The sequence below is a fragment of the Kryptolebias marmoratus genome, linkage group LG19 (assembly GCF_001649575.2).
Source record: "Kryptolebias marmoratus isolate JLee-2015 linkage group LG19, ASM164957v2, whole genome shotgun sequence".
NCBI lineage: Eukaryota > Metazoa > Chordata > Actinopteri > Cyprinodontiformes > Rivulidae > Kryptolebias > Kryptolebias marmoratus.
The window spans coordinates 12712475-12733091 of record NC_051448.1 but is presented as its reverse complement, the minus strand read 5'-3'; the positions used below and the strand labels follow the sequence as shown (position 1 = coordinate 12733091).

Genomic DNA, 20617 nt, shown 5'->3' with positions numbered 1-20617 from the left:
AACTTTCAGAAAATATTTATTGGATGTACAAACACAACTCATTCACTTTTGGAGTCGGCCCATATTAAGATGGCAGCTCCAGCCAAGTGACCTTAGTGAATACAATAGATTTAACACTGTCATTCTCTAGACATGGAGCTAAAATTTGGTGTGTTAGTAGCTGATGGTGATCCTTAACTCACCTTTTTAGCACCATACATTGTGCAAAGTTTGCTTAAAAATACGGTGCTTCTGTTGTTGAAATGTAATGAATAGGATTTTATGACGCACTTGTTAGCCCACACCCAACGCGTTATCACCTCCAGCTGTCACTAAATATTGAAGTCTACTATAAAAGGCAGCTGTTTAGTCTGTGATTCCTGTTGGTGTCTGTTATGTGAAACAGTATTGAGTTGTGTCGGTTTTAGTGCTTGTTCTTTGATTTTTTTTTTACACTGATCTACTCTTGCACTCCAACCACTCCCCTTCTGTGTTCTGTCATCTGAGCTCTTCCCATCTCTACTTCCTTTTCTTGAGGCAGGCTCCACTATGTATACTCATGTGTCATGTTATACAACGCGGATCCTCCCCTGACTACAGGGAAAGCAGGCAATAAGAAAACATAATGAATAGATGGAGAGAATGGAAAGTTGCATTTGTTTGTCGTTGCACTTATCTTGTCATGTCTTGCTTTGCTTACACAGGGGTGTCTGTGCATTTGTTTGTTCTCCACAGGTGCTCGCGTCGTTATCTTTGTACTCGTGTCTCTTCTGCATGTTTTATGCGTTTCACTTTCAAGTCGTAATAAACTCCCCAACCCTCCCACGGGCCTCGAGGCTTTGCCCTTTTGGTGTTTGCTCCTCTTTGCTCTCGTTTTGTCTGAAATCCGCAGTTTTTCATCGTCCCCACTTGCTTCCTCCGCTTTGCTCATTTTCGCCCTCTTTGTACCCTTGTGAAGTATGCGACCTCTGCAACTTTATTTCGCCCGTCGCTGGGGACATTAGCCAGAGCGGGTCAATGAATATTGATGAGCTCACTCGGTAAAGGCCAGACGCTGAGATTTCCGCATCCTCCGGCTCCACTACAGCTCCCAGCCCGATACACTGACAAGCTCTCGTTCTGTGTTCTCCTCCCTCTCCCTTTCTTTTCTTCCTCTTTTTTTTTCTGCCACTCAGGTCAAGGACTCAGATAATTGCCAAGTTGCTGAGAAGATTATCAGGCAGTTTTGTTGACAGGGGCAAAAGTTCATTTGTGTTTCACTAACAGCTCATGAAAATTCAGGAAGAAACTACACAACATCTTTGATTTGACTCTGAAGACTAGCAGTAGCCCTTAGCATCCTGGGTCACTTTACCCTGCTTGGGTTTCTAGACGCAGTCTTGACGGTGACGCTCATAAATCAAAGGCAAGACTTTTTAATTATTTCCACAATATTAAAGGCCTGATATCACTTGAAGGAATGCATATCGCTAAGATCATTTTATGTTGAAAAATGACGAAGTGGTAGTTGTTTTGGTCAAACCATAAAAATAATGTTATACATGACTTCATTCAACATCTCAAGATGTTGCGCTCCGATTATTGGTTGGTAACACTCTCAGCTACTACCACATCCAATTTTAGCTCATTGCCTCCAAACTTCACCGATTTATAGTCATTTTTGTGTTGGCTAATGTTAATTAGCTGTGGGGCCATCTTGAATTTGCTTGACTCCAAAAGTAAATTAGTTGTAGACGTACATCCGGTGATTGATTCTGAAAGTCTAATTAAAAGCTATTTTGCTAACAGATAGGCGTAATTAACTTCAATTAGTTAATGGTTCAATTTCAAACAAAGTTCTTGTGCAGCCTGTTAGCGCTCAGAATATCTGCTGGGGATCAGTCTAAGCTACTACCATACCAAATTTCAGGTCATAATCAGTAAAATTAATCATTTTTTGTGTGTGTGTTTTATTTTTTCTAGATTGGTTGGCTCTGGCAGCTATCTTAAATCAGGTTAGCTCTAAATGTTAATCAGCTGTACATGTACATTCAAATATTATTTTGTTAAAAGTTTCAATCAAATTTGTCTAGTGGTTCATGAGATATTTTCTGAACAGTCACACAAACATGCACAGACAGACATGAGCAAAACATTATCGCCCACCTTAAAGATAAAGATCCAGACCCTGCCATGCATGACACTTTAAGCTTTAGCACCAACTGGCTGATCTAAAGTAGAATCTCCTAATAATCAGTATGCCTATTTGCTAAACAGCATGCTACTGGTATAATGACAAACAGTTCTTCACAGTGTATTTTTTCTTTGTTACTTTTAATATTTGGTTTAAAATTCCAGTCAGACATTGTAAACAAAAGCAGTGGTAAACAACTAATTGATATGTGACGATAGTGTAGTGTTGTGTTTCACCAGAGCATGCAGCTCCTTGTTCTTCCCTCTGTGTATCTCGTAATTGCTGCTTGTATGTAAACAGGCTTAAAGCAAGCTAAGATCTAGTAGCTTCTCCAATGAATAATGCACCAGTTGAGTTTGAAAAGACTCTCACAAAGAAAGGAAGCCCCAACTGGGTAGTTCTGTTCAAGATGTAAGGATAATTGAGCAGTTAGAACGGCGATCTCACGCTGGTTTCCCAAAAGTTAATGTTACCTCTGAAACCATTTCTTAGATTACCAATGTTAATATTAGACTAAAAATGTATCATTTCTTCACATTGAGGGGGGGCGTGCATGCAAAACACAAATTTTGGGATTTAAAGGGGGAGTTGATGATGATCCGCCACAGTGACTGGCAGTGGTAATCGAATGTGGCAAAATGATGGGGTAAGAGCTCCCAAGACAGACGGACGATGATGGCAGCACTGATCATTACCCAGTCCATCACAGTGTCACACATGGAGGCAATAATTTGTTCAGTAAATGAGTCTCAGGGTCAGCTCATTGTCAAGGTCTACGACTTGATGTGTGTTCTCTTTATGTCTGTGGGTTCCATAGTTTGTACACAGATAATAAAGGCTTTTATGGTTTTATTTCTAGTTGTAGCACCATTTATAACATTAAAATAGTGTGGCTGAAATGTTTCTCCCCACATAGCTTGCCAGAAAGCTCTAAATTGTTGTTGGAAGCCAAACGTCTGGTTTTAGGCTTGTAGCTTCATTGCTCAGTAGACTTACAGTCTCTCATTCCAAGACTTTATTTTAAACCTAAACGTCTTAGCAAACACTGCATGAAATACTGGTAAAGCATAAAAAAATAAAAAAATAAATATAAATGCTATTCAACAACTAGAGGAAAATTTAGCATTGTTTTTTATTGTGAGGAGAGATAAATGTCAAACAATGGTGACACTTCCAAAAATTCACTAGACATTTGTGCTGGACCAAAAAAAAAAAAAAAAAAATCAACCATGAGGAAAAAACAAATCATTCCACACAACAAAGAAAACTCCCATTTAAAAGAAAATACAACTTCATATAGAAACATTTTTTTGGTTTGTGGGCATTTTTTTGTTAACTTATATTTTGACTCTTGTTTTGTGAGTAGTGTTGGTAATTGAATCTTAACTTTTACAGAGATCGAAGAAAATACCCAGTATTTTTTTTTTTGGACCGCTACAAACAATTTTGCTTTAAGTTTATTGATAATATAAAACATTGTTTTCAGTTTAAAGGTAGTATTGCTTTTAAAACTTGCATATCTTCCAGCCTTTTTAAATTTGAAGCTAGGAATTGATAAAATACCATCAATATGAATCAAAACAGAACAAGATATTGAAACAAGTCCCAACTTTATACCTTAATTGTCGCCTTGCACCAAAATAAGTCCTAGTTTTTGTTTTGCCTTGTTTAGATATTTGTGGTGGATACAGGATAGATTGGTTTCTGTTTTGTGTTTACACATATTTTTCCCATTTGTTATTAATATAAAGCTCTGATTGTTTAGTTTTCTGAGTGCTGTGAAGTTATATTCCTGCTGGGTTTGAATGTTTGAGCTGTTTGACTTGAGCATTTACAGACTAAAAGTTAGGACTGGTATTCTCTTTTTAAACCAGGTTGTGATTAACCAAAGCAAACAATACAAGAATGAAACTATGATTACCTAACTGTTGTTTGACAAAGATCACAGAATTTGTGTACTTTTTAAAAACATTTCTTTTAAGTCTAAAGGCTGATCTTGCATCTGAGATTTAATTCTTAAGTGAAGATGTGTGTAATTTAAAAGAGAAAAAATGTGAGATAAGTTCAGAACCATTTGTGTTTTCCCAGTTTAACGAGTTCTTAATTCGTTAATCTCTTTAGAGGAGAATGATACTTTTTATTTATTTTTAGGAAGTCAGAATTTACGACTCTTTAACATTACAGAACTACAGTAATTGGTACTTGGAATAAACAAAAAAAACTATTTAAAAAGTGACTCACTGATACCTGAGGAGGCCAGAAAAGAAAGTAAATGTACAGACTGGTCTTAAAAAAACATTAGTTTTTTTTTTTTTTTAAAGATCTTTTGACACACACTTGGCTTTTTAGAAAAATGAAAATTGTATGATAAAGAAAAAAATGAATCATCTAAATTTTGAAGAGTATTTTGTATTCCTCCTTTCTCCCAGGAGGAAAAACACTTTTTTCTTTAGGTTTTTTACCACCAGAGTTAGCTTTAGCGTTGCTTATTAAATGAATTTTTTCTGTACATCAAACATTAGTTGTGTTTTAGTTGTTCTTTAAAAAAATACTTTAATGTAAATATACATCCAACATGTGCTATATCAGTGAACTATAGAAGGTGGAGTATTTTCTTATTATGATATAGTTCTTGAAGTCTGAACTGGGAGAAGTTGCACAGCATGACAGTTTTTAGTTTTTTTTACTGTGACAGTGTCTTTGTGTTTAAAAGCTGCAGCTCAAAACATTAAACGGTGTTTGAAATGAACTGGGCTCATAAATTTACATTGTGGTTTTAGATTGTTCGGCAAACCTTTTAAGCTTTTCCTACATTTTTCAATTTTATGTCTAAAGGGATCAAAAGAAGGTTAGAGGTCACAGCTTGAATAATTGCAAAAAAAATAAAGGGATGTAGTTGCAGGTTTGAAATCTTTTGTCATGAGGGTTTAGAAATCTTTCTCTTTGCTGTGCTGTTTCTTTTAGGGTTTTGTTACTATTAGAAGTGGTGGACTTGATTTTGAAGCCTTGTTTTGTAATAAATCAAGACAATTTAATGATTAAGATGCTTTTGTTTGAATTTAAGCTTCTTAATTACCTTCCCACGAAGGCAGTGATCAAAAGCATTGGCTTAAGACAATTAAAGCTTAATTTGAGGATGCGTCTTTCAGTTTTAGCTTACTTTATTCTAGTCTACCATAGTTGCACGAATTGCCAGAACTACTTTACAGGAAAGGACAGACTACTTCAGTGTAGTTTTGCCATATCTGGATTGATGCTGCAGTTTGATAATTTCAGAACATTTCATCAACGATCTATCTATCTATCTTCAATTTTTGGCACTGACTATAGACCAAAATGGTTTAATTTAAAACACTTTTTTTCCAAAATCGCCACAGACAAGAAAGGTTCTCAACCACTTTGTACAGCTTTCATTTAAGAGCAATGAACTGTTTTTTGTGTTCTTAAAGGTGGCCTTAAAACACAAATGGTGTGAGGACAACCTGAATAAATATCAGTAACTTTTTTAAAGGATGGCAAAAAAACAAAACAGATGATCTTTTTAGGTTTTAGAGTTCAATGATTTCTTTCAAAGTTCTTTGTTTTGCTTGCCTTCTTAAAATAAACTTGCATTGCTGTTTTGTTAGCTGCCATTAAACATACTGTAGTTATCTAACGAGGCTGACGTGACACTACTGATCAAAATAATAAGGTTGAAAATTTATTCATTTTTTACAGTTCAGAACTGAAACTAGGGTGGTAATGCCATGATTTTATCACTTAGATTTAAGTTTGTGAGCAGAAACGCATAAATACTATAACTATCTATGGCATGAGTAGTAAAAGATTAATTGTTATGCCAATAAAACCTGATGAATATACATTATACACAACATTAAGCTTTAAAAACAGTACTTTGTGTATTTTATGTGCACCAAAGACGGTACCCACCCAGGAAATCTAAGATCCTGTCTTTCAGCCAACCATTTGCTGCTTTGCATTTGCCTCTTGTGAATTTAATGGCAAACCATCAATAATAACACGTAATAAAAGAAAATAAATAGACGTATTTAGAAGATCTGTCTCCGTGGATCATAAATATTCAACTGTGTAGAAATTAAAAGATCCAAAAGCTGTTTAGGAGCTTTCATAGCTGTACAGTCATGGGGAAAAGAAAGTCCACCCTCTCTGGGTTTCCCTCCTGGATCTGTTACCTCCACGATGGATGGATGAAATTTGTAGACCATTATTCTGCAGTAAGAAAACTAATTCACAAGTGGAAAACAATTAAGACAGCTGCCAATCTTTCCAGCATATTCACCCCAAGGTCAGACTGTGCGGAGTTCAGAGGCATTAAAAAAATAACCTATGAGCTCCGTCTCAGGATCTACAGGTCTCAGTTAGCAGGTTAAAGTTCATGACAGGACTATTAGACTGTTAACTGTTATGGCTTGTTTGGAAGGGTTGCCAGGAGAAAGACTCTTCTCTCTATAAAACAATATGGCAGCACAAATTAGGTTTGAATCACCCACAAAACTCCTGGAACAATTTGGATCGTTGAGACTAAAGAAGATATGTATGACCATAATGTAAAGAGCAAACCCAACACAGCATATCAGCACAAACATATCATTTCAACTGTCAAGCATGATGGTGGAGGGGTAATGATTTGGGCTTGTTTTGTAGCCGCAGGACCTGGACACCTTGCAGTCATTAAATTGACCATGAAGTCCTTTGTTCACCAAAATAATCTAGAGTTAAATGTGAGGTCCTACAGCAGGACGATGATCTTATACACAGCAGCAAACCTACAATAGAATGGCTAAACAAGAAACAAACTGAGGTGGTGCAATGGTCCAAGTCGAAATCCAGACCATAACCTGACTGAAACCTTAAGAAGGGAGATGTGAAGGAAGATAAGTCCTTAAACCTTAATGAACTGAAGCAATGTTGTAAAGAGCAGTGGGCCAAAATTTCTCCACAGTGATGCGACAGACTGACAAGTCTTTTTGAAAACAACTACTTTAAGTTATTGTTGCTGAGCGAATGTAGTTTTTCACACAGCTTTTCCATTTTGGCATAGTTTTCGTTTAATTAATAATGACATAATGGAATCTGTTGTGTGTTTTTGTATTCTTAAATTTAGAACTGAATCGTTTTATAACCTGGTAAGGACCAGATCATTTTTCTTTAAATCCTGATGCAAAAAACCCTCGAACTGGAAAAGGGTGTACTTTTTTCCCCCCATGACTGTGTAACTGCTCATCATAGTTACCCATAAATCTTTAGAGTATAGCACACCAATGTGTGTCAGAAATTATCTACAGTATTAACTTCAAATGTCACCTGTGTGTTGAAAGCAGTTCGGATTTAAAAGTCTTCAGCTGAGCGCTTTGAAGTTTAAATATTAATCTTCTGAGAGCTTTTTCTTTAAGGAAACTGTGACATATGGAGGAAATAAATTCACAGGATTTTGTTGGGGCTTCATTTCCGTGGCATTCAGCTGATTGTTTCCAAATGTCTGTGTATACTTGCTGGTCTGAATGTATGATCCCGATTATGTTTTGATTTCTGTACGTGTGTGTTGGTCTCCTTTAAACAAAGTGATATCACTCTCATGTCAATAAGTCTCAGGGGGAATATACAACTCTTTTACACTGTCTGCCCTCTGTTGTTTTGCTTCATAAAATGAAACATCATCTGGTCATGTCTGCTGCAGTTTTTTTTTTTTACATCATCTTCATTTCTATCATTTCAACTTGATCTGTATGTGGGATATTTCCCACAAATGCCTTCTGAAAATTTTCTGCTCTATTTATCTGTTTGCTTCAGTTTCTCCAACACACACTTGTACACATCCTCTCCTTCCCCCGTGTTTTTATTATCTTATGCCGATAGCTGGGTTAGTCAGCACTGCAGTTTTTAATCAGTTCAGAGATATTGTATTTGACTACACAAGCTGCTTTTGCCAAATCGAAACACTCCCTGTAATTGTTTTCAGTTCTAATAAAAAGTGTTATTAATCTTGTATATTTTTACTGAAACTTTTAGCTTGTCTTTGTGATAAGACAAAGGACTCTGCTAGTTCCCACTTAAATTTCTACATACATAAAACCATATAAAATGTCCCCAAACTAAAGGTGGACCAATTGATCAGTCAGCTGATTGATTAGATCAATTTAAAAAAAAAAAATGTTATTGTTCATGCCTGACTATATCAGTGAGCTTAAAAGATCGGTTCATCTGTGGCAATGTTGTGACTCTACATCCTTGTGTCAGTGCACTCCCCATGATGGAGGTGCTTTTAATGGCAATGGTGCTTTTTTCATCACAACAGCAGACCAAGCAGGAAGTTGACCAAATAATAAAATAACCATAATATTATTTTTTACATAATAAACATGTTTGCTGTCTGTGAGTCCAAACCAAAGTCATTGCCTCAAGGATGTTATCATTAGTGGCTTGTGTAGTCTTGATATAAGCAGCAGTCAATTAGAATTTACTGTTTTTCCAATCAATTAGGTATTTTTTCACAAGAAAATAAATTTCTTTAATAAGAGTTTAAAAAAAATAGTTTTTGTATTATAGTAAGTAAACTGTTATATTTATGGTCCAAAAACAGAAATTTTTGGTCACAAATTGACCATTGAATGCTCTAATTTCTAAAATCTGGTACTATATATTGGTCATTGGAAAAAAAAAAATTGGTTGACTTTTACCTCACAATTCCCTTATTGTTTTTCCTACATCTATGATGTCCTTTAAAATTGTATAAGCTTAAGAATTCATGAGCAAATAGGAGCAGTTTAGAAATGGCCTTTTTACAGTGTTGCATTTTGCATTTTACACACAAGCTCTCGTGTCCAGTTTAGAACTTTGTCTTGTGCTGCTAAGTAAAAGGGTGTCAAAAGCAATAAAGTGGCTACTAGTAAGTACCGGTTGTTATGTTTCATTTCTTTCAGCCTCCCACTGCTCACTAAATTTATTTCCTTGGTAACCTTTTGCTCACTGCGTCCCTGTGTACCATTTGCTAAAAGCTTGGCTACTTTCAGTCACAGTGGGCGAGTCTGAAGTGTGTTTTTAATTTGTTTTAATAGCACTGTTTTCTGAGTCAGCATATAAAAATATGTTTTGGGCCTTTTTTAATTTGCATGCTTGCATTATTTCCTGCATGCATGCACTTGACCATGTCCCTCTTTTTTTATGGAGCAAACTTCTCATTCTCAGTGGTTAAAGTTAGATTGCGTGATCTTTTTTGTGCTGATAAAAGATAAGTCTGCCTCTTTCTTAACTTGGAAGGTGTGTTTGTGCATGTTCCTGTTTCAGCTATAAAGTTTTATTTATATCAGGGATAGTAAAACACCATCTGGTTCTAAACATGTCTTAAAACTGGATAAATACAACCAATGTAGGGCATATTACATTAAATTTTTTTGTAGAAAACTAACCAGCTGAAGCAGTGTGTTAAACTAATTAAGTTAATCAGCAGTATATACAAAAACCTTTAGCAGCAATAACTTGAAGTATTTGTCTACATGATCTTTTCCAGACTGTAGATCTAGAGTTCTTTTGTTGAGATGGATAACTTTACTTGCCCATTCCCATTTCTTCTGATTTCCATATCTCTCTAGGGGGTTATAATTTACCTAATACAAAATATATTTTTTCATTTCTAAATTAAAAAACAAGCAAAAGAACAAATAAAAACAAGATCAGCTGGTTATCGGTCAAGCCGATCAAGCTGAAACTTCTAGTCACCGTCTGTACAATTGGTCTGCCAATGAGTAGGACAATCAGTGCAGCACTCAACTAACAAGCCTTTGTGGTTGGCCTCAAAAACCTGTTCCTCGGAAAAGTGGATGACTTGACCATGTCCCTCTTTTTTTATGGAAAATTTTCCAAAGAGCACTTGAGGGACTCGTAGGCCCTGAGAAGTAAAATCCTTACATTTGATTATTTTTGACAGAATTCTCCACAGTAAGCGTGGGGAAACCAGGTCTGTGAAACATCTGAGGAACAGGAACACATCACTACAGTCAAACATGGCGACGGCAGTGTCTTTCTGTGGGGACGGATGCAGCAAAATGTAAAGAATGGGAAAAATGTCCTATACCAGCTCAGTGCAAAGCTGGTCAAGTCAGGCTTGTGACTTCCAATGTTGTCAATTATAAATAAACGTTATTAAAAGTCTAAATATAATTAAAATATTTTTTGCCATTTTGAAATAATTCACAAAACAATTCAATATCACTTTAGATGTACATCTAAACTGCCTGTTTGATTAAAAAGAACAAAAACATTGAGATTTGTCACCGCCTTTATTCCAGTTGTTATATTGGCTTACAATTCCCATCCATCATTCTGCTTTTTCCCCCTTCTGCACCGTGTGCTTTGTACATTACTGAAATAAATGTTTTTACGTACTAGGTAAAATTGCTATCCTTTCTTGTTACAAAAATAAAATCCTAACACTCACATGATAATTGGCACTGATTTAATTTTCAGTAATTCGAGGTGAGTTTTGATGTGTGTGCCTAGGCAGGAAGACAGATATGGTATCAGTTTTTTTATATGCATATTTTAATTGTATTTCTAATTGAATTATATTTTTCCTTAAGATAAATTGTAATTAGGTAATGCAAATGTCTCGTCTGTCCTTAAATTTTCTAAGATATAAAGAATAATAGTGGCTGTAAAACGTATAAAATGCTTCCGGAGTTAGATGTTCTGTGAGGCAGTAACAGTGATGAACAGGCTCTGGGTTGCAGCTGACATGCAGTGATGGATCTGAGAACTTTAGATCACATTCAGGCCTTTTTACAGGTAGTTAAGATTCTATTTCAGTTTCCCAAATGACCCCTATTTTCAGAGGGTCCTGAGCTTAAGCTGTACTCATTTATTTCTTCACCCTCTATCATAAGGCAATTGTCTACAACAAGAGGTATGGTCCTATTGTGCTGCCAGTTTAGTTTAATGTACTTTTACACTCAAAGTAGAGGCACCGTTAATATCTGAGAAGAGTAAACAAAGCTGCAGCTCTCAGGAGCCTAGAGGGAAAGTTTAGATCTTTTGAACCAAAGTTTGGTGGAAAGGTTTGAACAATTAAAATCTTTCATTTTGTGGATAGCTTTTTGAAAGGCTTCAGTTTTTGACTGTAATTAATGAGCTCACGGTTTGTCTTAGTGAGGCCAGGACCAATGTGGATATCTGTGATCTTATTACACCTCCAGTCTCTGAAACCTCAGTTTTGCATGAATTATTTATGTAGAATTCTGGGGCTGTTTGTAAGTGTAAATCGCAGCAGTGGCAGCTAGCTTTGGCACTTCCAGCAGGAATAGCCATGTAATGTGAAATTAACAGTGGTGTAAAAGGTTTTTTAAAAGCATTCAGCTGATGACAGCAGCAGTCCACTTTGGTTTCGGCTCCGCTCAGACTGGGTGTTAGCTTGTCAAGTCGCTCAGAATTTAACTCTGTTTTTCAAACCTGAAGTTGTTCAAAGAGCAATCAACGTCAAGTAAGATATTGTTGTTCAAAACCCGCCGTATAACCCAGCTTCAAATTATCGAAACTATCACCAGAACAGAACAAATCTGTGCAGTGCATACATATAAAAAATATTTTTTAAAATGTGAGAACAATTTTTGAAATCTTTTGGCTGCAAATGATGTGTATGCTTTGTGTGTAGGTGTGTGCATATATGGCTGTTTAAAACAGAGCCCATCTCTGCGGCAGCCATGCTTTGCCTGGTTGTGGTCACATCAGAAATCAGCCGCTCTCTGAACTGTTAAATCACACTTGAAGCCAACCTTAGAGAAGAACATTAATTACTTTCCCTTGCCTTTGCCACTTCCATGTCTCCTCTCTTTTTTTCACATTAACCTTCAGTTGTTCCATTTTATTCTCTTTTCTCACACTCCCATTCTCATTCTCTGTTCAGCTTAGAGGAATAGATTAACTTGTCCCACAGGTGAGTTTTAATAACTATGATCTGTGCCATTAGACATCAGATGTTGCTCCTTCTGTTCAATCTCTTATTTAAAGCTTTGAAGTACTGATTGTAGTCTGTATTTGGTTTTGTCTTATTGTACAGTCTTTTGTCATAATACTTCACTGAGCTGAACTGTCCGGTGGATGCTGATGCTGTTTATTATTATGTTTATTTGGAATGGGTTCTCTGAACTCTCTTGATTCACAAAATTTCATGCTGAATGATATGTGCAAAACTTAAATTTCATTAGTCCTTTAAGCCACTTATTGCTTTTTGCTCTCAGACTGATTTGCCTTCCTAACTCTCAGCTTTCTCTTCACCAGGTTCAGGTAGAGGATGTGGAGGATGAGGACAAAAGATACGACCTTTTCCGGGAACTGCTAAATGCAGCGCAGAAGTGGGAGGACTTTCAGTTACTCATGCTTCTCCTACAAGCATGGCCACCCATGATGAAAGAGGAAGTGTAAGTTTGAATTACATTTATTATTCCTTTTCAGTCTCTTCCCAAATGTCGAATATTGGAATTAACACCAAACTTAAATGCATCCAGTATGCATGGTGTTCGACATAGTAATCCTAATAAGTTTAATGAACTTTTTTTTTAAAGAATTTTTGGGGTTTGCTTCTTATTTGAGCATTTTTGTCAGTTCAAACTGAAAAGTGCAAAGTTCTAAGTTTATAAACTGTGCAGAGCCGTAGTTTTTTTGTTAGCTCCAAAACTCACATTCTAATCACTCTCCCTACCATCCTTCCTGAGGGTTCTTAAGGTTTTTGGTTCTTTTTATCCTGGGTCACATGCATGAAAGGGTGAATTGGTGAGAAATTGCTTTGGGATCAGATTTAAAGCTGCACTCTATGAGCTGAGTGGGGGAAACATGGGACCTCCTCCTCTGTTTAATGTTGGCTATTTGACATAGACGGCCTATTTTACTTCTCTCTCAAACCATCCATAATCCTTGGTCAAAATATACACATTGCTGTCACTAACAGAGTGTCAGTGTCTTGACCTGAAGAACTCGCCACTTGTATTGTGCCATGCTTTTGTGAATTTGTTGTTTAGTCTCCCTTATATAAAAATGGAAAACTGCGCCCAAAACTTTATTGGGCCCAGTGTTATGATCTTTTAAGTAAAAACGGTTAATAATATAGTGTTATACACTGGTCAGTCACAACATTAAAAAAGACTGAAAGATGATGTGAATAATAGAATTTTCTCTTAGTTACAATTGCACTTGGAATGATGTGAAATGTTAGGCAGAAAGTGAAGTGTGTGTTCTTGAAGTAAATGTATTAATGTATTGGGAGGAGGTGAGTTTAAAACAATAGAGACCAAACCAACATGAAAGAAGTATATCATTCCCAGTTGGTGGAGCAGCATCTTGTTCTGGGCAATTCTCCAGTTTAAATCTTACCACCAACCAAAACTTTGTCCACATTGTCGACTAACAGGAATTGAACAGATTTGTAGCCAAATACCAAAGGACATTCTCAGTGGTTTTGTTTTCACATCCTAACCTGTAAAAAGTTGTGTAAAGACCCACACAGTATTACTCAGGTGGTGCAATGCTGCAAATTTATTATCTTTGAGTCTTATCATTATTATTATTCAAAAAATTCACACTTCGTTATTGATCGCAAATATGTTCTATTTTAACTTTTGTTGTAGCCATCAAATGTTTTAGTATTCACTTTTTTTTTTTTTAATAATTCATCATTTATTTGCATATAAATGTTCTCAGGAGTTGGAAATATTTTCCCAGAATCAAAGGGGTTAATAGCTTCTGCTGCTGTTTGAACCTCATCTTTGCACCTCATTGCAGACTTTATTCCTCCATGCATTTATCTAAAAAATATCCAACCTACAGTTTGTTTAATAGCTGTGTTTAGCACTGAAATAAATTGATTGTGATCTCTTCTTTGTAGCCATGCTGTGTTGTGCTGCGCTTTCCACACCTTCAGAAAATAATAGGTGTTCCTTGTATTTTGGGTTAAAGCAGTCTCTTAAATACCTTTTTAAAAGTAGAACACAGTCAGCCACAGACACTGGTTTTATTCAAAAACAATGGATGCATGGAGACGCTGACATTTTGAACGGGCATCTACTTTGTAATAAGTTTTCATTTCACCAAGAATAGCTGTTGAAAATTGTGTCTTTAATCATTCGCTGACATGAGTTGTGTGAATGGAGTCGAGCTTCTCAGAGCCTTAGGTTCTGGGCTTCCTGCACCAGCTGGTTTCTTATGAGCCTCAGCAAAAGTTGGCTGTATTATCGATAAGTGCCTAATGATGTGATTGCTCTTCTTCTGCTCCATTGTTCTCGATTAAAAGCGAGCTTCACTCTGAGGACCGCAGGGACAATACAGGGTTTATCCTTCCAGCTCAATCAAAGCAGACTGTTGTTCAAATGGCTTCGATCCACAATTTAGACTGGAGTTCTTTACCTCCTCCGAAAGAACTTAAAGGCAGCAGCCTGTGGATAACAGTGTGTCTGGATGTTAAACTTCATAAGCTCTGATGATTTTATTAATTTGTTGACCATTATTAGCTCAGGTTTAGAAACACACATTGCAAAGACATTCTAATCTGAGCTAAAAAATAAGTGTGAAATTTTTAAACCTATTAAAAATGAAATGTTAAATTGGTTCAGATCAATCTGAAGCTTAGTTTGGTTGGTTTCTGTTGTTAGGGCTTTTTGTGGGAACATTTTTTCTTTGAGACCAATATCCATGAAGTCTGTTGTCAGAACAGATAGGAGGGGGAAAAGCTGCAATAACACATGCAAAGATGTAGAAACCAAGCTTTTAATTGAAATGTGGCTCTGTCTATTCTAAAGAGTCATTTGGACAAATAAACTTTAAGAATGCAGATGGTGTTGAGTTATTTGCAGGCAGGATGATATTCAAAGGGCAAAGTGATTATTTGAGTCTTTATTTTAAAGAAAATGCAAAAGCAATTATTTTGTTCACTTGTATTTTTCTATTTACTCGCCTGGCTGTCATGGCAAAAACAAAGCATGCTTTTCTGAGAAGAAACAAAGTGTGACTGGGAATATTCAAATGGTATTTTTTTTTTGTTTTTTATTTGTCACACAAACCTCATGAGGTGAGACGTTCCCATCACCACAGTTTGATGGTGAAGAAGACCTCCAGGAAAATAAAGAGAATAATATTTATAAATTATGAGAAAACTGTCACTGTAGTTTTCAGCACAGGTGTAATTCGTCACTAGCCAGCATCAGAAGACCAGTTTAAACCGGAAAACACTCAAAACAGTTTTGTATTTGTGAAGGGGAAATATGTCCTGGTCACATCTTTAGGCCTTTTTTGCCATGCCAATGTTAAGCACAGGAAGACATGGGTCAAACAGTTGACATTAAAAAGACTGCTTGCCAAACTGGGACCATTTCATTGCATTGTCACTGCATCTTTCAAAACATGATAAATGTTTCTGAAGGTCAGTGTTATTTAAAGCGATTCAACTGACAAAGCCAGGAATTCATTACTTTAGATTAGCCACTGTTACACGATCGGCAAAAGCTTTTAGCGTGTTCGCTCATGCTTTTTAAAAAATTATTTACAGTGGATCTTATTTTAGCTCAGCCTGAACTCCTATATATAACTGTAAGAATTATCCATCTTACAGTTTATTGATATTTGAGTCACTCTGTGCCGTGCCGTATGAATGAAGCTGTGGAGGATGTAGTGCCGTACTGACTTTGATTTGAGCCAACTCTGCCTCAGTAGTTGCTGGAGGCAGCAGAAGGTACCGTGGACGGGGCCTTACGAAATGACTGTGGAACTCAATATATGCTGTAATTCCCTCACAAGAGCTGCAAGTCAAGCCTCTGATTTCCTGACAAGGTACCTGGGCCACTTAAAAAAGCTCATATTGTGGAAATAGCCCATTAGATGCAGAATCTTCCCACTACTCAGGATAGGAGACTAATTGTTCTGCAAGACCCTGGTTTCTGTATATAAGTAGTCAGAGAAATGGGATTAGTTTTAGACACAGTTGTGCTTTGGGGTTTTACTGAAACTTCTTTGACTTTAAGAGTATTATAGCGGTCAAACTGCTGAGACAGCCAACTGCAATAATGTCCTTTAATCTCAGAATGCTGTGGCTGCTTTGTTTTGTTTTTGTCTTGTCTTATTTGTTGAATCCTCCGTCTTTAAGGTTCTCAAGGTCATTTACTGCAGTGTGCATGCATACACTACATTAACTATACTGCAAATAGCTGCACTTATTTAAAGCACAGAAGCCTGAAATCGAGGTCTCATCTATGCCCACCGGGCCTTTTGCATGTAAACAATAGGTTCATAAATTGGGACACAAAACTCAGAATAACCTAACCCTCAAATACCTCATTTAAGTCTCGAAGGATTCGATTACAGTTTCTCTGTGCACGAAACATGGTTAACTTCAACCACCATGTGTCTACAGGAGGCAGTTCATCATATTTCCATTTTTGACTGATGCCAAGATTGTTGCCTTTACTCCCTCTAGGTGTTCCAACATCCTCCAGCATCCTGCAGTCAGATATGTAACTTTTGATAAGCTGAACACATCAACACAAAGTAACTTTAATACTGAAATGCTGCTGTCACTAACATCAAAATAACTTAGGGTTGTTTTATTCTTTTAATCTTTGTCAGGACTCCAGAGTTAATCATTTTATTACGTTTTGCAACCACTTTTGAGGACAATATATTACAACTCACCACACCAGTATAACATATACATTCAGATTCTTCTTTATTTTTCATCTTTTAAGAAATGTGTCTTGTGTGAGCAATAAGCCAAAGTTACTGCAACATTATAAATATGCAAGATTTTGATATTGTTGTCATATCACCGCAGTTTGTCGTCAATGCTTTTGTAGGCCCTATGACCTAAACAAGACTCAAGCAAAGAGACGTAAAAAGAAAATTAGCTGCCAACTAATAGATGATTTTGTGTTTTTAGGAGACAAATGACAAATGAATATTAATTTGGACACAAACCCTCCAGCAGTTTACTACTGTAAGTGTTTTGTGTTTTGCTGTCTAAGTGGCCCAATATTCATGGGGAAAACTCGTTTGCTGACTCAACCACAAACTTTAAACAGAAAACGATTATAAAGCACAATAGTATGACTGGAAACTGTCCAGGAGCAGCTGCACTGATAAACTGCAGCGTGTAAAAGTAGAAATCGTAATATCAGACTGCAGAAGAGAACGAAATGAAAGCATAACTCGGAATATTCAAACGTGTTAAAGGAGGAGTTGCTGTTCACTGCATTTAAGTCTGATTCAATTGTTTGTAAAAATGAAGTTTTTACTGAACGTCTGACTCTGAGAAACAATATTTGTGTGCAGCTCTTAAAAGTGATGGATGTGTTGGCCAGTTAACCTTGGTCAGCATTCAACTTATCAAATTATTATTGATTTTACATTAACTGGTGATTACTTGTAAATATTGTGGTAATAAGCAGATACTGGCCAATAGAAATACTAAACTGATGTTTAGAAGAAAATTATTATAATTTAAAAAGTCATTATTTTGGCCTTAGTATTTCTTAACTTTAATATTTTTAATTGTAAATCACACCTTTACTATGTGACTGTTTCTTTCTGAAATAAAAAATATAGTACCACTCTATAATAAGGGTACATTATGAAATATTAATAAATTGTAAAGAATGCAGTTATTTATAAAGTTGTAAAAACTTAATAAACAATAGGAATTTACAGGGCATTAGCTAAAAAGAACAATACTAGCTTGATTTTACCAACTAGTGAGTATCAAGTGTTTCGTAATAGTTTAAATAATGCTAATTAACTCCAAAGGGTAGTCATTTGTAGATCCATCCAATGATTCTGTCCAGTGATTCATAAAACAATAAACCTACACACACACACACACACACACACACAAAGCCAATTAGATGATTGCCTGCCATTCTTGGTGCTGGGTAATAAAATTGGTATCAAGTATCAAATGGTATCAATACTGAGTTATAACTTAGTTTTGTGGCAGCCTTGTAATAAAGTGAGGATTAGTTTCCGCGAGACTGCAAAAGACGAGTCGGGAACAAAGCTTTTTCTTCAGTTTGTCCACATACACCGAGTCACGATTCAAAACACGGATCGAGGGTGGCTGTGACTCACGTTGCACCCTGAGACAGAGTTGGCGAGAGCACAGACACTCAGAGTCTCATGCTGCAGCACTTTTCTCCCCCAGTCTCTGGAAAAGCACAGAAAGCAGTCGTCTGCCAGCACCATAAGTAGACTCTGTTTGTTCCCATGGCTGCTTCCTCCAGAGGTGAAGCAGCTTGTCAGGGCAAGACACCCTGATCCTTGGATGGAGAGCTGCCCTTTTCACTGACAGACACACACACAGGCACTTCTGTTCTTTCTCTTTCTCTTTCTCAAGTCCTGTCTCCCTATTTTCCAGGCTTTTTACATCTCTCACTTGTTTTGTAGAGAGGCACACACACACACACAGGAGCTTACAGCCTGCTTCCTATCATGTTTGCTGAAGAAACACTTTGGCAGCCTGATCCCACATCAAATTTCAACCTCTTGAAGCTTTCTGCTTCTCATCATGTCACCAACAGTTTACAGGCCCAGTTCCAGTCTACTCATGATCATTTCAAAATAAGTGAAATAAAAGCACACATTCATCCCGGATTCCTCCTCTGATCTCAGAGTATCTTCTTTTCCTTTTGCTCTCTGTTCAATAAATAATGCTCTGCTTGTCATGTTAATCACTTCCAAAACCTCCAGCTGTGCTTCCATGCCGGCTTCTATTTTCTAACCGCTGGAAGTGTCAGTATAGTTTTAACAAGTTAAAAGATGTTTTTTTTTTCCATACGTTGCATGAATATTTACATCCTCTGACTTGGCTAAAATGGCATTTGATTCTCCTCATGTGGCTTCAGTCAGATACAATGAGGCCTTTGTGTTTGCTTTAACCACTACACCCACTAAAATTTGTTCTACTCAGCAGTTCTACTGGCTTTAATATGACTGTATGTCATCAGGATTTAATTAAGAGACACTGAAAAGGATTGTGGTTTTCATCTTCTCTCTCTCCCCCCCCTCCTCTGACTGATGTGTAATAATAAAGATCCATGAAGGTTGTGTTGGCCGAGCATCACCTGTATCTGTTGGCCTTGTTGGGAGCTAATCTGTTTCTCTGGAGGCATCAGTGAAGGTCGTGGAGAGCTCATAAAAGAGCGTGTCAACAGAGTGACGCCTGTCAGTGCTGGCAGCTGTTCCCTGGTGTACACACCGAGGAGAGGGATAATGCACAGTGTGGGTGTTTAATATTAACAGCAGGAGTATTACGGTCAAACATCTTCCTTTCTCGCTCACGTGTCACAGTCAGAATTCATTAGTTTATCTGCAAACCTCCTGATCATTTTGGCTGCTTTCATGTCTGTCTGTTATTCTTATGGGGCTTCTGTAATCACATTACTCATTGTGTACAGTGTATGCCATATGGTGCACAAACAGTAGTCATCTGCTGTAATCCAGTCGGTGTCTAACAGGATTATCATCTGGTATCAGGACTGCAGAGAAACCGATGAATACTGTAGCATTCCAGTGGTTTCAGGTGGTGAAATGCTATTTTGCTTTTACAATATAATTAAATAGCCCTGAGGTTTAAAGCACATTGTTATAATAAGAAAAAAGCAATAACACTTTCCTTCAGGAAAAAACCCAAACATTTTTCTGAAAATGCAACAAAACCAAAAATGCACCATGAAAGAAAAAAACGCATGCCACTTTTTTTCATTTTTTTCTTTGCATTTTTTGTAATATTGTAGGCTTTTTCGTCAGGAATTAAAACAGATCACAGAGGAAGGGTTCAGCTTTTGTGATTTAAATGTAAACACTAAATATGTCCTCTACCTTAGAAGACTTCAGTCAAATTCTATCCTCTTAGTGTTAGGCCTATGTCTACTCCTTAGCCCTTAATTTAAGTAGCAAATATTAGGGGTTAAAAAATGCCACTACGACATGGAATACTCCTTCTAGACATCAATACACCATCGGTTGTCACAATTCCTTTCATGTAAACAGACTGAACATCAGTATACCCATACATGATATGTAAAACTAGCTATTAAGTCTGCAACAGATTTTGGCAAACATTGCTTATTTATGGCTGTTCGGGAAGAATGGTGATATTATCCAACGTAATGCAGCAGAATTCACTAAACTAAACATGAAAATATTTTTGGATACAATAAAATATTTTAAAGACACCATTTATATCACAAAATTCTATGCTTGTTAGGGATAATTGACAATATTGCGAAACATAATGCACTGAAGTGAAATAAACTAAACATTAAAATGTTTTTATTCCTGTCAGTAAAACTATTTTTAAGTTGACTTATTGCTCATACCCCATTGTTTTAAAGTAATACCCTGAAACTTAATTGTTTTAAGGGCAATGAAGTAATGTTCCTCATTGGAAGAAGGATCAGGACGCCCTTCTCCTTGGTGTAA

At 36.6% G+C, this 20617-nt stretch overlaps 1 protein-coding gene across 1 annotated transcript in view; it reads left to right on the top strand.

The window, feature by feature from the left end:
- The window catches only part of nbas (NBAS subunit of NRZ tethering complex), a 174465-nt gene that overhangs the window by 136411 nt on the left and 17437 nt on the right, over positions 1-20617 (top strand). The window contains exon 50 of the mRNA XM_017427358.3: positions 12443-12582. Coding sequence (XP_017282847.1) covers positions 12443-12582 — 140 coding nt within the window. The remainder of the gene's footprint in view (positions 1-12442; positions 12583-20617) is intronic.